The following is a 13,549-nucleotide window of genomic DNA, read 5'->3' on the forward strand; positions in this document are numbered from 1 at the left end:
TCGGGTGGAACTTGTGGATAATTAATAAATCAAATAATAAAACTAATAAAATCTACCTATAAAATTAGTTTTTTTTTACCTCAGCAATAACAAATTTAACCATATTCTTACCTTTGGTTCACATCATCCTTGAGATACCTACCCGTGTTTCATTAAAAAAAAGGTAAGCTTTTTTTCTTTTCATTACTTACGTAGGTTTTTTTTATTTTTTTTTTTTTTTTATTTTAAAATTGTAGAAAATTGAATACCTACTACGATAACCTACATACCTATAGTGTACGAGTATTATACCTACCTTACTACCTACATATTTTCTATGGTTTTTCATATTTATTAAAAAAAAAAAAAATCTGGTGTGAACATCGCACGACTTTCCTCATCCTATTGAATGATGCTTATTTTGGGTGTTCTTGTTCTTATAGCCAAACTTTTACAATATCTCTAACCGTTTAGTCGGTAAAGCTGAAAACCGCCAAAAAACGGTCAAAACACCGCCAACTGCAGTGTCTGTGTGTGTTTGTTCGAACTTTATGCCTGGCCAAACCGCTCATCCGATTGCTATGAAACTTTGTCAACTTATTGCTTGCACTCCCGTGAAGGTTATAGGCTTTTTCGGTTCGTTTTTGTTAAGCTACGCCGAGCAAGACCACTAAATCGATGAGTGACATGAACGGCCATGCCTTAAGGACTTACTAGCAGAAATCCGGAGCGAAGCGACGGATTTCGGCTAGTGACTGAATAAATATTGGTGAAATCCAACATGAGGGTTAACACTGTCTACGGTGGCAATTTTCGTTTTCCGACCTACGAGTATTAAGTAACCAGGAGTTGTTTCTTTTATGTTATTAAGAGACCTTGTCAGTATAGAAAGCGTCCTTCAAATTGTACTCAATAATTCATTAATATCCACTAAAACACCAATATCCTGCTACCTAGGTCGAATTTATTTTTACTTTTTACGACTATCTAGCTACCTATAATATGTAATACTACCAATTACCAATATTATTAGGGAACCACATATGTCTAATATACCTATATACCAGATATACCTACTTAGCCAATGTCCTTTTGATGGTTGTTAGGTTCTTACTCATTTGGTCGGTAAATAAGTAGGTACCTATAGTTCCCAGGAGTACATTGGTAAGTTAGGTAGGTATCTGTTGTCCAAGGAACAAAGTGAATTTCAATTCCATACCTGTTGGATTTTTACTCTAAATACGGCCCTGGTTGGTTTGTTAGTTCCGCGATAACTCTCAAAATCTCAAATGGTTTTTCCGATTTTGATGAAATTTGGCTAAAGTCCATTTTTATGATCTCCGTTTAAAAACAAAATTCTGGGCCCAACTGGACCTTCAGGGATTTCATAACTCATAAGGTAGATAGATACCTTTTTCTGAGTGGAGTATTTTACTGAAATTGAACCAAGTATGGTACCTAGGTATCGGCTGTTGGATAACTTCACTATTTGACCAACAGCTGATTGCTTAGTGGTAGTGGTATTTACTTATCGATCTATTGGCTGTTCCAACATTGGTTAATCTTGATTTGAATCACCTTTACATGATCTGTTCTTAGTCAAATTTGGACTATGGTTCTAAATATGGAAATCTAAAGCCGTGACGTCTAGCCCGTCACTCAACTTTGCGTCATACAAATGTCATCATTCATATAATGATCGAATTTCAAAATTTGAAATTCTTCAAAGAGAAGGTACGCCAGCGGCTATATCACGTTGAATTTGAATGCATCAGGTCTTGATGAAGGAGACGTACCTACCACTTAAGTTACAAGTTATAGATAAATATGAGGAAGGTACCTTATACCTATATTGAGCATGGTTGGGCGTGCTTGGTATCTGGATGTGACCTAGTGATCACACTAGGCTTGCATGTCAGAGGCTGGAGTTCGGGGTGCACTCAGCCTTGTGAGGACAATTGAGTAGCAGAACATCACGTGTTGTTGATAAAATGTAGCATTAGTGATTAAGTGAAACTCACTCAGAAAAAGGCTCTTACAGGGCCCACAGAGGTACCTATAACATGAAGTCTTGTTCTATAGTCTAACCCTTCATTTGATGGCAGTGTACTATAAGGACACTGACACCATATTGTCTCTTAGGATGGCAATAGAGAGTTTGTTCTGTATTGATATAAGTTGAAGTAGAGAGTCAAAGGTTGTCCACTTTGCAGGTTCAGCCAGTAGGAAGGTAATAGGTTGGTTGGTTGGTTGGTTGGTTGGTGTTGACGTAGCAGGTTTTATACTAGACATATAGACAAGCCTCCCATACCTAAACCACTTCTAGTCATGTGTAGATGAACTTGATCTAATAAAGAAATAGATCGACAGACTAGCTGGCAGATCTCGGGGTGCACTCAGCCTCGTGAGGACAACTGAGGAGCTGGTCGAAATTCCAGCGAAACAGCCAGGGGATCCGCTTTAGAACCGAAAAGTGGGTGCCCCCTACAGCTGGTGCAAGAAGAAAAAATACCCTTTATACACCATTTTGGACCAGTAGGTTTGATGTGGAAAGATGAGCTAATACAGAAACTGGAAGAAAGATTATGGGTACTAGGTGGTATGTATGTAGTAGGTGGTAGGGTGCCTAAAAGTTTATGAAACACTGATTAGAGAGGCTGGGTACACCAATAATAACAACCTGTACATTTATTTTACAAACTCCATTACGCTACATTACATAATAATCACACAAAACTATCACTATTGTTACTTACTATTATGTTATTACCTACACCAGAAATCATTTGGTTTGATGGGCAAAGAAACCGTAACACTGAGATACACGTAGACACCTATCTATAACACCGAAAGATACCTATGAATCCTATGATACGAGATATATGTAGAGTAGGTGTAACAGTAGAATAGATAATCTATGCGGAACTAAGTTCCTACCTATGTTTTTCAATATTATCAGAGTAGGTACCAAAAGAAGTTGATTACAGGACACCAGTGCGGTATATAATATTGAAGAGATAGAGGCACTGGTAGTCTAAATATCAGTCTACGACCTTCAACATGTTTGTTAAGAATTTGGAATGGAAAAATAACTTTTTAATGATAGCCAAATCTTATAGGTAGATATACCTACATACATAGAAACTTACATAGTGTGTATTTTTTGCTGATAATCCTGGAGGGTGCTGGCATTGGGATACTAAAATTACCTATATAAGAGAAGGAACAATCCCTCTAGGTAGGACCTATGAAGAAATAGGTAGGTTTAGGTAAATATGTAAATCCCTACCTAAGGCATGTAGATAGGGATTGACTACCTACCGTGTAGGTAATCTTAGTGGTGTAGTCGTTAGCCCGTTAGGTAGTTACTACTTGTTTGTGTATCAGTTTCGTAGTCCTCTAAATATTTATAAATACATACCTAGGTGACCTGTGGCATTTCTGTTCTGTTTAATCTACTCAAAATGTCCAATCGAATTAAAAATGTTACCTAACTTTCAATATGAACTTTATATACCTACGTATCTATAGCCCATGCTTTACTTTAGGTCCCAAGTATTCTTTAGGTATCAAGAGAACAATAACTTCTTTCCACGGAAATCTACATGCTCAAAAAAGAAAAAGAAAAGTTTTTAACCCTTTTGTCCTCGTTTGTTTTCATCTGGTCCGCAGGTTGCGTCTAGCATGCACTCATCAGAGAAACTAGGGGTTAATATAGCGGGCGGTGGTGGTTCTACAAGCAGCGGTAGTGGGGGTTCGGACTCCGGCTCTGTCAGTTTAGATTACTGGCGGGAAGATGATGAGGATGGAGATGTTGAAGTGACGTCAGATTATGATGTCAGCGGTAAATCCAATGGTTCCGGCAAGAGTTCACATATTGGTGAGTTCAATGAGACCGCGGCGTTATCACTTCATTTTAGTACATAGCTAGTCCTGAATAGGTAAAGTTGTGTCCAAACATAGTCGACCGGACGTCGATCGACGAGGTAAATCTATGTTGTCAAGGCAGTGTGGATGGTTCAGTCGACATCGATCGACAACTGGTCGACTATGTGTGGACACACCTTAAGGTAACAATCAAAATGTAGATTTTTTAGGAGAGGGAAAATTCGTTTAATTTTACTTCTAGCCCACAAAGATAGTATGTAAAAAACAAGCGGATACCACCTTCGGGTGCCTCGTTTGAAGCCGTTAGCAGGAATCGAACCCGCGACCTAGGGCTTACAAGGTTGAGTCGCTACCCTCCAAGCTAATTGAACTGGCTTTGGTCCTTGCTTTTATTATTTTATTTAAATTCTAATTCATATGTTCTCATTTTTCCCCGCCAGATTTTTCAGACAGTTCCGACAACGACGAAGAGCCGACGCGAAAATGCTCCAAGCTTCTCAAACGCACATTTCACATAGACAACAATCTCCATAGCAACGACAACCATCACCATGGCAACGACAACCATCACCTTAGCAACGGGGCCTCAGCGCGACGGAAAAGGAACGCACTTTCGGCCCGGGAAAGAAATCTGAGAAGACTGGAGAGCAATGAGCGGGAGCGGATGCGTATGCACTCCCTCAATGATGCGTTCGAAGTAAGCTTTGCGGATAAAAACCGAGTCCCCCCTCCCCCAAATATTAGACTTTTTTCCTGTGCCTCTGATTTTTTCGGTCACAAGGTAATAGAGGTAAATTGACACAGGCAGTTACACCCTTGAAGCTTTTGAGAAGAAAGCTGACATGTAGGTGTACCTATTTCAGTTTTAGTGGTTCTTTTCTGGCCGAATCTTTCCATTTCTAGTTAAAATTAGAATTTAGGGACGGGAACAATCACAAAGCTACGGAGTCTTTGTTATACATATGAGCCGTGAATTCGCAAAGTATTTGTGCAAAAGCTTCGAGGGTTCATTTTATTTTTAAACCATCCCATTTTATTTATTTTTAGTCCCATGTGTGAAGTTTGAAACGTGTTCTGATTTCAGCAACTCAGAGAAGTGATACCTCACGTCAAGATGGAGCGGAAGCTGTCCAAAATAGAAACCCTAACCCTGGCCAAAAACTACATCATGGCCCTCACCAATGTGATTTGTGAAATGAGGGGCGATGAGAAACCTTACACGTAAGTCATTTTTACCCAGCTCTGATGGGGAACCTTTAGGCTTAGGCGAAATTTAAATGTAGGTAGGTAGGTACTTACTTACTACCTAGTCATGATTAGCGAAGCAAACAATAAAGTTGACGTTGGCAATGTTTCGAGATAAGTACAAATTTCTATGAATGCCTGTGACGTGATAGAAGTGTGTATGCAATGTGTATGCCTGTACACACAAAATGCTTGACCTAATAGGTACCTACCTATTTTTTCCCCTCTTCCATATTTGAATAGAACAACCCATTAGTATTTACCTAGGTCAAGACATGTCTTTGGTCATTTAGTCCTAAGGAAAACTTTAATTTTTTTTTCGGACTTTAATTGGCAAAGTTCTCCTGAAGGAGCTTTTCCATCCAACCACAAAATGGCCATATTATAGGTGACATGATTAATTTTCGTAAGTAGGTACGTATGGTATAGTTAATAATTTATTGTTAACCTTTTTGTTTTCAGGTTCGTGGATTGTGGCAGTGATTCCGAAGTGCTGGAACCTCATTCTCAAGACTTGGGCAACAACATGAACCCGGTCCCTACTACACTGTGATAATTACCATTATACTATTACCATTAGGATTATACAGGTCTAGATAGTGTTGTGCTTGTGCAGCCTATCCCTACATTGCTCCTCAATCGAGAACTAGGAAGTGGTTGGTCGTCCGTGCCTCTTAAGATACTCTTATCGTCATACTTCATGACTCCCGCTTCGTTTGTTTGTGCGCAAGCGTTTCTGCGCATTTTGACGTGAAATCTGACGTCACAACTCTTCAAGCAACAGCATTGTTACAAAAATGTTGTTATTTAATAAAAGCAAATAGATTTTATTTCACCTCAACCTTTTATTAATCTTGTATTTTTTTTTTTTTATTATTAACTATAACTACCAAAAGTAAGTTTGACTTACTACTAGGGACTGTTGATGTTGGAGATTATGATCAATAAGGATTGTGGTGTTTTCACTATCAGTTGCTGTAAATCTTCTACTCAACAGTTGCTCCCGTTCAATCTCATCTTGCTTTTTCCTCTGCTTGGCAAACTGGTAATTTCGAAATGCTGCCTGAAGATGCTGCAGATCATATTTGAGTTGGTCTAACTTCAGTTTACTATTGTGCCTTTTGGCAAGGGGCTCTTTGAATAACATCACTGAGAGCTTCTCACAATTCCTAAAGGAAAGAAGTGGGTAACATAAATTAAGTTTGTAAATGAGTAAATCAGTAAATTGAATTTTATTTTATGAAATGTAACCACAGAAGTCTTGTCATCCAACAGAAAAGACAGGATAAAAGAAAGCCAGCTCTTCAAAGAAGTCTTGGTTCTGTGATATTATTGAACTGTGAGTTTTCAAGATACACTTATGATATATGATAGTGGAAATTTAAATGTAGGTACCTACTTACTATCTAGTCATGATTAGCGAAGCAAACAATAAAGTTGACGTTGGCAATGTTTCGAGATAAGTACAAATTTCTATGAATGCCTGGAAACTCCAATATGTATGCAATGTGCTGTACACATAAAATGCTTGACCTAATAGGTACCTACCTATTTTTTCCCCTCTTCCATATTTGAATAGAACAACCCATTGGTATTTACCTAGGTCAAGACATGTCTTTGGTCATTTAGTCCTAAGGGAAACTTTAATTTTTTTTTTCGGACTTTAATTGGCAAAGTTCTCCTGAAGGAGCTTTTCCATCCAACCACAAAATGGCCATATTATAGGTGACATGATTAATTTTCGTAAGTAGGTACGTATGGTATAGTTAATAATTTATTGTTAACCTTTTTGTTTTCAGGTTCGTGGATTGTGGCAGTGATTCCGAAGTGCTGGAACCTCATTCTCAAGACTTGGGCAACAACATGAACCCGGTCCCTACTACACTGTGATAATTACCATTATACTATTACCATTAGGATTATACAGGTCTAGATAGTGTTGTGCTTGTGCAGCCTATCCCTACATTGCTCCTCAATCGAGAACTAGGAAGTGGTTGGTCGTCCGTGCCTCTTAAGATACTCTTATAATAGAAACACACTTCTATCACGTCACGTGAGCTCATGGGGAGTCAAAAATATGTAGTTCAAAGTTTTCCTATAATATAGTGGGAAAAGAAAAAAAATATATACGAGTATAGTGGGTGATTTCGTTCATGATAGCTACACTGCCCTCACGTCATGTGAGCTCAAGTGACGTGAGGCGTGAGGCCAGTGTGGCTATCATGAACGAAATCACCCACTTTATAATGAGAGAACTTCGAACCACATCTTTCTGATGTCACATGAGCTCACACGTGATAGTAGTGTGTTTTTACCCTTTTTGGCTAAAATTCAACTTTTATTGGGTGGCAAAATTACGTCTAGAGTAGTTTTTTTTTGAAGAGGTTTGACAGAGGGAACTGTAACTGCTAGGGTCTTATCGTCCCGAAATCGAAGAGAGAAGAAGACAGGATAGGAGAAAGCCAGCCAGTGTGGCTATCATGAACGAAATCACCTACTTTATAATGAGAGAACTTTGAACCACATCTTTCTGATGTCACATGAGCTCACACGTGATAGTAGTGTGTTTTTACCTTTTTTGGCTAAAATTCAACTTTTATTGGGTGGCAAATTACGACTAGAGTAGTTTTTTTTTTTTAAGAGGTTTGACAGAGGGAACTGTAACTGCTAGGGTCTTATCGTCCCGAAATCGAAGAGAGAAGAAGACAGGATAGGAGAAAGCCAGCCGTTCCGAGAACGAACATTATCCCATCAGGATAAAATCCGTCCCGGGCGGGAATCGAACCCGTGGCCTAGCGCTTACAAGGCAGACGCACTACCAACTAAGCTAACTAGTAGGCTGGCGTAGTTAACTTTTCCTGGCCGCATTATGGAGATTTGTTTACCAATCACATCGTTCGTTTGGTACGGCTGACTACTAATCACTTCTTTGACGTCTGCACCACTACTCGAAACCAAAAAAATCCCATTATTATAAACTTAAAAAGCTTTATCTGTTTAGGTACTTGGTGTAGTAAAGTTTCCTTTCGCAGAACAGGCGCGTTAAAAGTTCCGTGTTCTGGCTACGTGTTTTTCATCATAGAATGCGAAAAGGTAAATATCTATGTAGATCGGATTATACAATACCAGAAATATGTACATTGGATGTGATCTTGCTCTAGTGAGCAGAATAATATGAAGTAGTGTTATGTCCAACAGAGATTGCGAGGTGATTAGGCGATTCTGGGACAACAACAATAAAATTCATACTGAAAATCACTAAGGTACACCAACCTATTACAAAAAGAAAGTATGTAATAAGAAATAAAAAAAATCGGATGTTTGTCCTCTACAAGTGTACATTAAATCCAACCTAATACATATCATCTTATATCAAACATACCTATATACTAATTAAATTTTCTTTCGCTGATAGTTGAGGAAAAAACTGGTTTTTCAAATTAGCATTTTACGAAATCAATATTTTGACTCTTCCTCTTCTCGGTTTTTTTTTTTTTTTTTTTTTTTTTTTTTTTTTTTTTCCGCCCCCGGTGGTTTTTTTTTTTTTTCTAGGTGGGTCCAACATAAAGTCTAGCTGAGGGACTATAAGTCTGGCTGAGGCACTATATAGTCTGGCAGAGGGACTATAGTCTGGCTGAGGGACTATAAACAGAGAGTAGATCAGCGTCTAGCTAGGGGACTATAAACAGGGAGAAGACTAGCCCAAGTTTCCTCACGCTATATCAATAGCGAAGGTTGAGTGCGAAGGGCATCCCACTCGGAAAATTTTGTTTAGCCAAAACCAGTTGGCCTCAAAGCGATCACTCTAAAGCTGATTGAGAGGCCGACGACAAACGCCGACCCCATCTGAACATGGGAAAAGGCAAAGAAGAAAAAGTAAGATTGTGATAGTAAGGAATACAAATTTCCGACCCCGTATGTGTAAAAGAGGATCGAACCTGAGACTTCCCTGTTGCAAAGCGAGTGCAATGACCACAAAACATCATGGTAGCGGACAGTTTTTTAAGAAACTATTTCACATACGTTTATTTCGTAGTATGTCTCTCCCTCGTCAGGGCGAAACACAATCTGTCCCATTTAGGTAATGGGTCAACACGAGATACGAGTGTAATGTTTTTGTTAATAGTAAGAATCGAACGCGGACAATTTTTTAAGAAACTATTTCACATACGTTTCTTATTTCGTAGTATGTCTCTCCCTTGTCAGGGCGAAACACAATCTGTCCCATTTAGGTAATGGGTCAACACGAGATACGAGTGTAATGTTTTTGTTAATAGTAAGAATCGAACACGGACAATTTTTTAAGAAACTATTTCACATACGTTTCTTATTTCGTAGTATGTCTCTCCCTCATCAGGGCGAAACACAATCTGTCCCATTTAGGTAATGGGTCAACACGAGATACGAGTGTAATGTTTTTGTTAATAGTAAGAATCGAACCCGGAATATCTTAACTGACAAGCAAGGGCGTTACCACTGGACTAACCATGTGACTGGATCATGAGTTTTCAAACCGTGCTATACACAGTCCCCTGGGGGTAAAAAAAAGTACCTAAGGATCTAGTGATACTTCAAACAAACATAAATACGTCACATAATACTTGGGCACTGAAAAATTGAGAACCCTTAGTACCTAAGGATCTAGTGATACTTCAAACAAACATAAATACGTCACATAATACTTGGGCACTGAAAAATTGAGAACCCTTGTACCTAAGGATCTAGTGATACTTCAAACAAACATAAATACGTCACATAATACTTGGGCACTGAAAAATTGAGAACCCTTAAGCAGTGTCCACACTAAATTCAGGTCATGTCGATTGGCATGCACCCACACTATAAACTATTTTTTCATTCCACCTGATTCATTTTGTTGTACCTAATTTATAATTTATATGGGTTCCAGGCAATGTCAATCGATTTGGTCAACTGTAGTGTAGTCTGTGTGGCCGAATCTTCCCACATGGGTAATTTCAAAAGTACACAATAACTATAAATATAATGACTAACGTTACAGCCATACCTCCCAGTAGAATGTACTTGTCTTCCTTGACTCGCTTCTCTATTAGTCTCATGGTAGTGTTGGATAAACCCAGGGTGTTGGCAATGTTTCGAATCCTCAGCTGAGTACTCTTCAGTGTCATACCTTGCTCTCGAATGTTATTCAACATGGACATGCCGGCATGTAGGAGTTCATCTGTACGGTTGTTTACGTTCTGAGGAAACAGATTATAATCACAATTTAATAAAGGGATTTAGATATTTACAAATGAATTTTAAATTTTAAGAAAAAGGGATGGGCTGTCACCAAGTGGTGAATAAAACCAATGTCTCTAACACTATTAGTGATTAGCTGATTAGACATTAAAACCTTTTAGAGAAAAAAAAAAAAAAAAAAAAAAATCTAAATAATATTTTCCCGATTGCAACAGCTCCATTCCTCGTTCTGTGGACTTCCTAAGTTGTATTTTCCTTTCGGAATTTCCCCTCTTCTAAAGCTCGTTTCTGCGAAGGGGAAAATATACATCTCCACTAGCAAGATTAAGTAAATGGGTCCAAAACCTTTCCCGACGGACGTTGCTTAACACAAGGTGTTACTTGGTCGTCCGTCCCGTGTCCTACAAACAGGACATCCAAACGTTCTGTGTTTGTTCTCATGAACGTCCCTGGTATACAGAGTACGTCACTCAGGTTAGGTTCATGGATAGCTCTTGTATTATCTGCCTGTTACCTTTATCTGTGAAATATACATATTAACTATATTATATTAATTTTATTTTATTTAGAATGTATGTACATGTAAATCCGAACTTTCCTGTTTTCTGTTCAAAAAACATTTTAAATTAAATTCTCATTTTTCAAGTGTGCTTTTATTTTCTTTTGTAAAAAAGTAGTGTGCTACAACTATAATCTTTGGGTATTCATATCAGGGATATATTCCACAAATAAATTTTGACGTCATACGCACTGCTTCGCGTGAAATTTAAATTTTTGCGCTCGAGCGCGCGGAGAGAAACCTAAAGTACCTAGGGGTTATACAATGAAACTTGTTTATAGCTTGAAATCACACATATATATGTAGAATGTAGATATCTACAAACATAATTATCAAATAGATAGTAATAAAGAAATAAATGCTATTTTTCATTACATATTTTCATGATTTTACCTTGTTATTGATTATTTCTTTTTATTAACCTTTAGGAAAAAAGAGATGTACTGATTAAGAATAGAAAGCGTGAAATTAAAAGATAAATATTATTTATAATTTTTATTTTTACTTATTGTTTATAAAATAATTGACTTTGAAAACTCCATATCTGGGCTTAGTGAATATCAACAAGCTACAAGTGAAGATAAACATACCAAAATTGTAGGTGAGTACGAATTAGTAGCGGCATAACGAGTGATATTTAATATATGTACAAGCATCTTGGATTTAAATGAGATTAACCTACATTAGTAAGATTGTGATAGTTAGTCTGGCTGAGGGACTATAAACAGAGAGTAGATCAGCGTCTAGCTAAGAGTACGAATCAGTAGCGGCATAACGAGTGATATTTAATATATGTACAAGCATCTTGTATTTAAATGAGATTAACCTACATTAGTAAGATTGTGATAGTTAGTCTGGCTGAGGGACTATAAACAGAGAGTAGATCAGCGTCTAGCTAATTGGCAGTAGCTAACTACTATCAATTATCAACTCTCTTATGTAAAGGCAACACCTCCTGTAGTGGGTAAATATGAAGTCACTATATTTTGAGCAATAAATTGGATTTGCTAAGTAGCAGGGGAGAGAGATAAGAGGAAAGAGAGTGTAAGAGAAGGGATGGAAAGAGAAAAGACAGCATTATATTTGTAGGGTTTTCAAATTATTTACCCCAAAGTATAGATGATATACCTACCTACCTCTAATTTTCTATTATACATTCTAATATTTTGTTCACTTATCATTTTCAACTCGTAAACTCCTTTTCTTTCATTACAAAGTTATAGAGGGTATTATCTACAAGTAGGTATTTATTTTATTTTTTATTTGCTAATGTTAACTAGCTGTTACTTCACTCAGCTATCAGCTACATGCTTACTTCCACTATTCAAATTTATTTATCAGGTACCTACAATTTACTGTAGGTACCACTCCATTTCTATCTATTGGTTACTACATTTCACAAAGTTAGTGATAGGTACTAATAATAATTTTATTGTTATGATCCCTTGATTTCCCCCTTTATTATTTCCTCTTACCCACCACAAGAAATGGATCTCTTTGGTGATTATAATCATGGTGCTTAACACTTGTCTTTGATTTCAGCTATTATTGAAGTTATGGAAATGAAGTTACAAGCATTACAAGCACAACAGAAAGCTGCTGCCTCGGGAGCTGGGGCATCATAATCTGAACTTTCATCTTCATGAACTCTTGTGAATACTAAAACCACCCTGTCATTTGTTAATTGGCAGTAGCTAACTACTAACAATTATCAACTCTCTTATGTAAAGGCAACACCTCCTGTAGTGGGTAAATATGAAGTCACTATATTTTGAGCAATAAATTGGATTTGCTAAGTAGCAGGGGAGAGAGATAAGAGGAAAGAGAGTGTAAGAGAAGGGATGGAAAGAGAAAAGACAGCATTATATTTGTAGGGTTTTCAAATTATTTACCCCAAAGTATAGATGATATACCTACCTACCTCTAATTTTCTATTATACATTCTAATATTTTGTTCACTTATCATTTTCAACTCGTAAACTCCTTTTCTTTCATTACAAAGTTATAGAGGGTATTATCTACAAGTAGGTATTTATTTTATTTTTTATTTGCTAATGTTAACTAGCTGTTACTTCACTCAGCTATCAGCTACATGCTTACTTCCACTATTCAAATTTATTTATCAGGTACCTACAATTTACTGTAGGTACCACTCCATTTCTATCTATTGGTTACTACATTTCACAAAGTTAGTGATAGGTACTAATAATAATTTTATTGTTATATTTTTACTATGTACTTACTAATTGTTAAAATTTTACCAAGTGCTCATTTGAAATGAACAATTTAACATTTTTTTCAGACTAGAGGCTATTTTACAAAGTGCCTAGCTCATCTCACATTTCTTCTAGATAGAGAAGAAAACATACTTATTAAATGAGTGAAGTAAGTTTAAAGTTTCAACTCACAATTTTGCATTTAGTGTATCTGTTTCCCGCCATAACTCTGGAACAGTTTGTCGAATTTCGATGATATTTCGTTCTGGAGCCTTGTGGGATCTTTTTTTTTTTTTTTTTTTCAAGTGACATTTGCAGTTTGCTAAAGTAAATATTTCTAAAAATCGTAACATAAAAATACAATACATATACATAGATACATAAAATAAAATAAATTGAACAAAATCGTAATTCGAAACTTTTCTAAAATGTTCTTTCAGTC

The 13,549-nt window shown here is 37.0% G+C and overlaps 2 protein-coding genes and 1 long non-coding RNA gene across 3 annotated transcripts in view; 1 reads left to right on the forward strand and 2 right to left on the reverse strand.

Moving 5' to 3' along the window:
- LOC103516747 (neurogenic differentiation factor 6-A-like) overlaps positions 1 to 5,783 on the forward strand; it is a 21,593-nt gene extending 15,810 nt beyond the window's left edge. Inside the window, exons 2-5 of the mRNA XM_008481735.3 lie at positions 3,652 to 3,859; positions 4,308 to 4,564; positions 4,952 to 5,088; positions 5,575 to 5,783. Of these exons, the coding sequence (XP_008479957.1) occupies positions 3,664 to 3,859; positions 4,308 to 4,564; positions 4,952 to 5,088; positions 5,575 to 5,665 (681 nt within the window). The 5' untranslated portion in view covers positions 3,652 to 3,663 and the 3' untranslated portion in view covers positions 5,666 to 5,783. The remainder of the gene's footprint in view (positions 1 to 3,651; positions 3,860 to 4,307; positions 4,565 to 4,951; positions 5,089 to 5,574) is intronic.
- A 215-nt stretch (positions 5,784 to 5,998) lies between these two features.
- LOC113470539 (Golgi SNAP receptor complex member 2-like) lies at positions 5,999 to 6,278 on the reverse strand. Its single transcript, XM_026829052.1, has one exon. It carries the CDS (start codon positions 6,257 to 6,259, stop codon positions 5,999 to 6,001), a length of 261 nt encoding a protein of 86 aa, XP_026684853.1. The 5' UTR covers positions 6,260 to 6,278.
- A 3,221-nt stretch (positions 6,279 to 9,499) lies between these two features.
- Positions 9,500 to 10,093, reverse strand: LOC113470538. The gene is made up of 2 exons (XR_003393568.1): positions 9,826 to 10,093; positions 9,500 to 9,664 (listed from the first exon to the last, which is right to left on the reverse strand). It is a non-coding gene; the product is annotated as an uncharacterized LOC113470538 (long non-coding RNA).
- Positions 10,094 to 13,549: the final 3,456 nt, after the last annotated feature.

Source organism: Diaphorina citri, unplaced genomic scaffold (assembly GCF_000475195.1).
Source record: "Diaphorina citri unplaced genomic scaffold, Diaci psyllid genome assembly version 1.1 scaffold1656, whole genome shotgun sequence".
NCBI lineage: Eukaryota > Metazoa > Arthropoda > Insecta > Hemiptera > Psyllidae > Diaphorina > Diaphorina citri.

Excerpts from the sequence above, each read along its gene's own strand:
- LOC113470539 (XM_026829052.1), bottom strand. The coding sequence starts at position 6,259 with ATGTTATTCAAAGAGCCCCTTGCCAAAAGGCACAATAGTAAACTGAAG.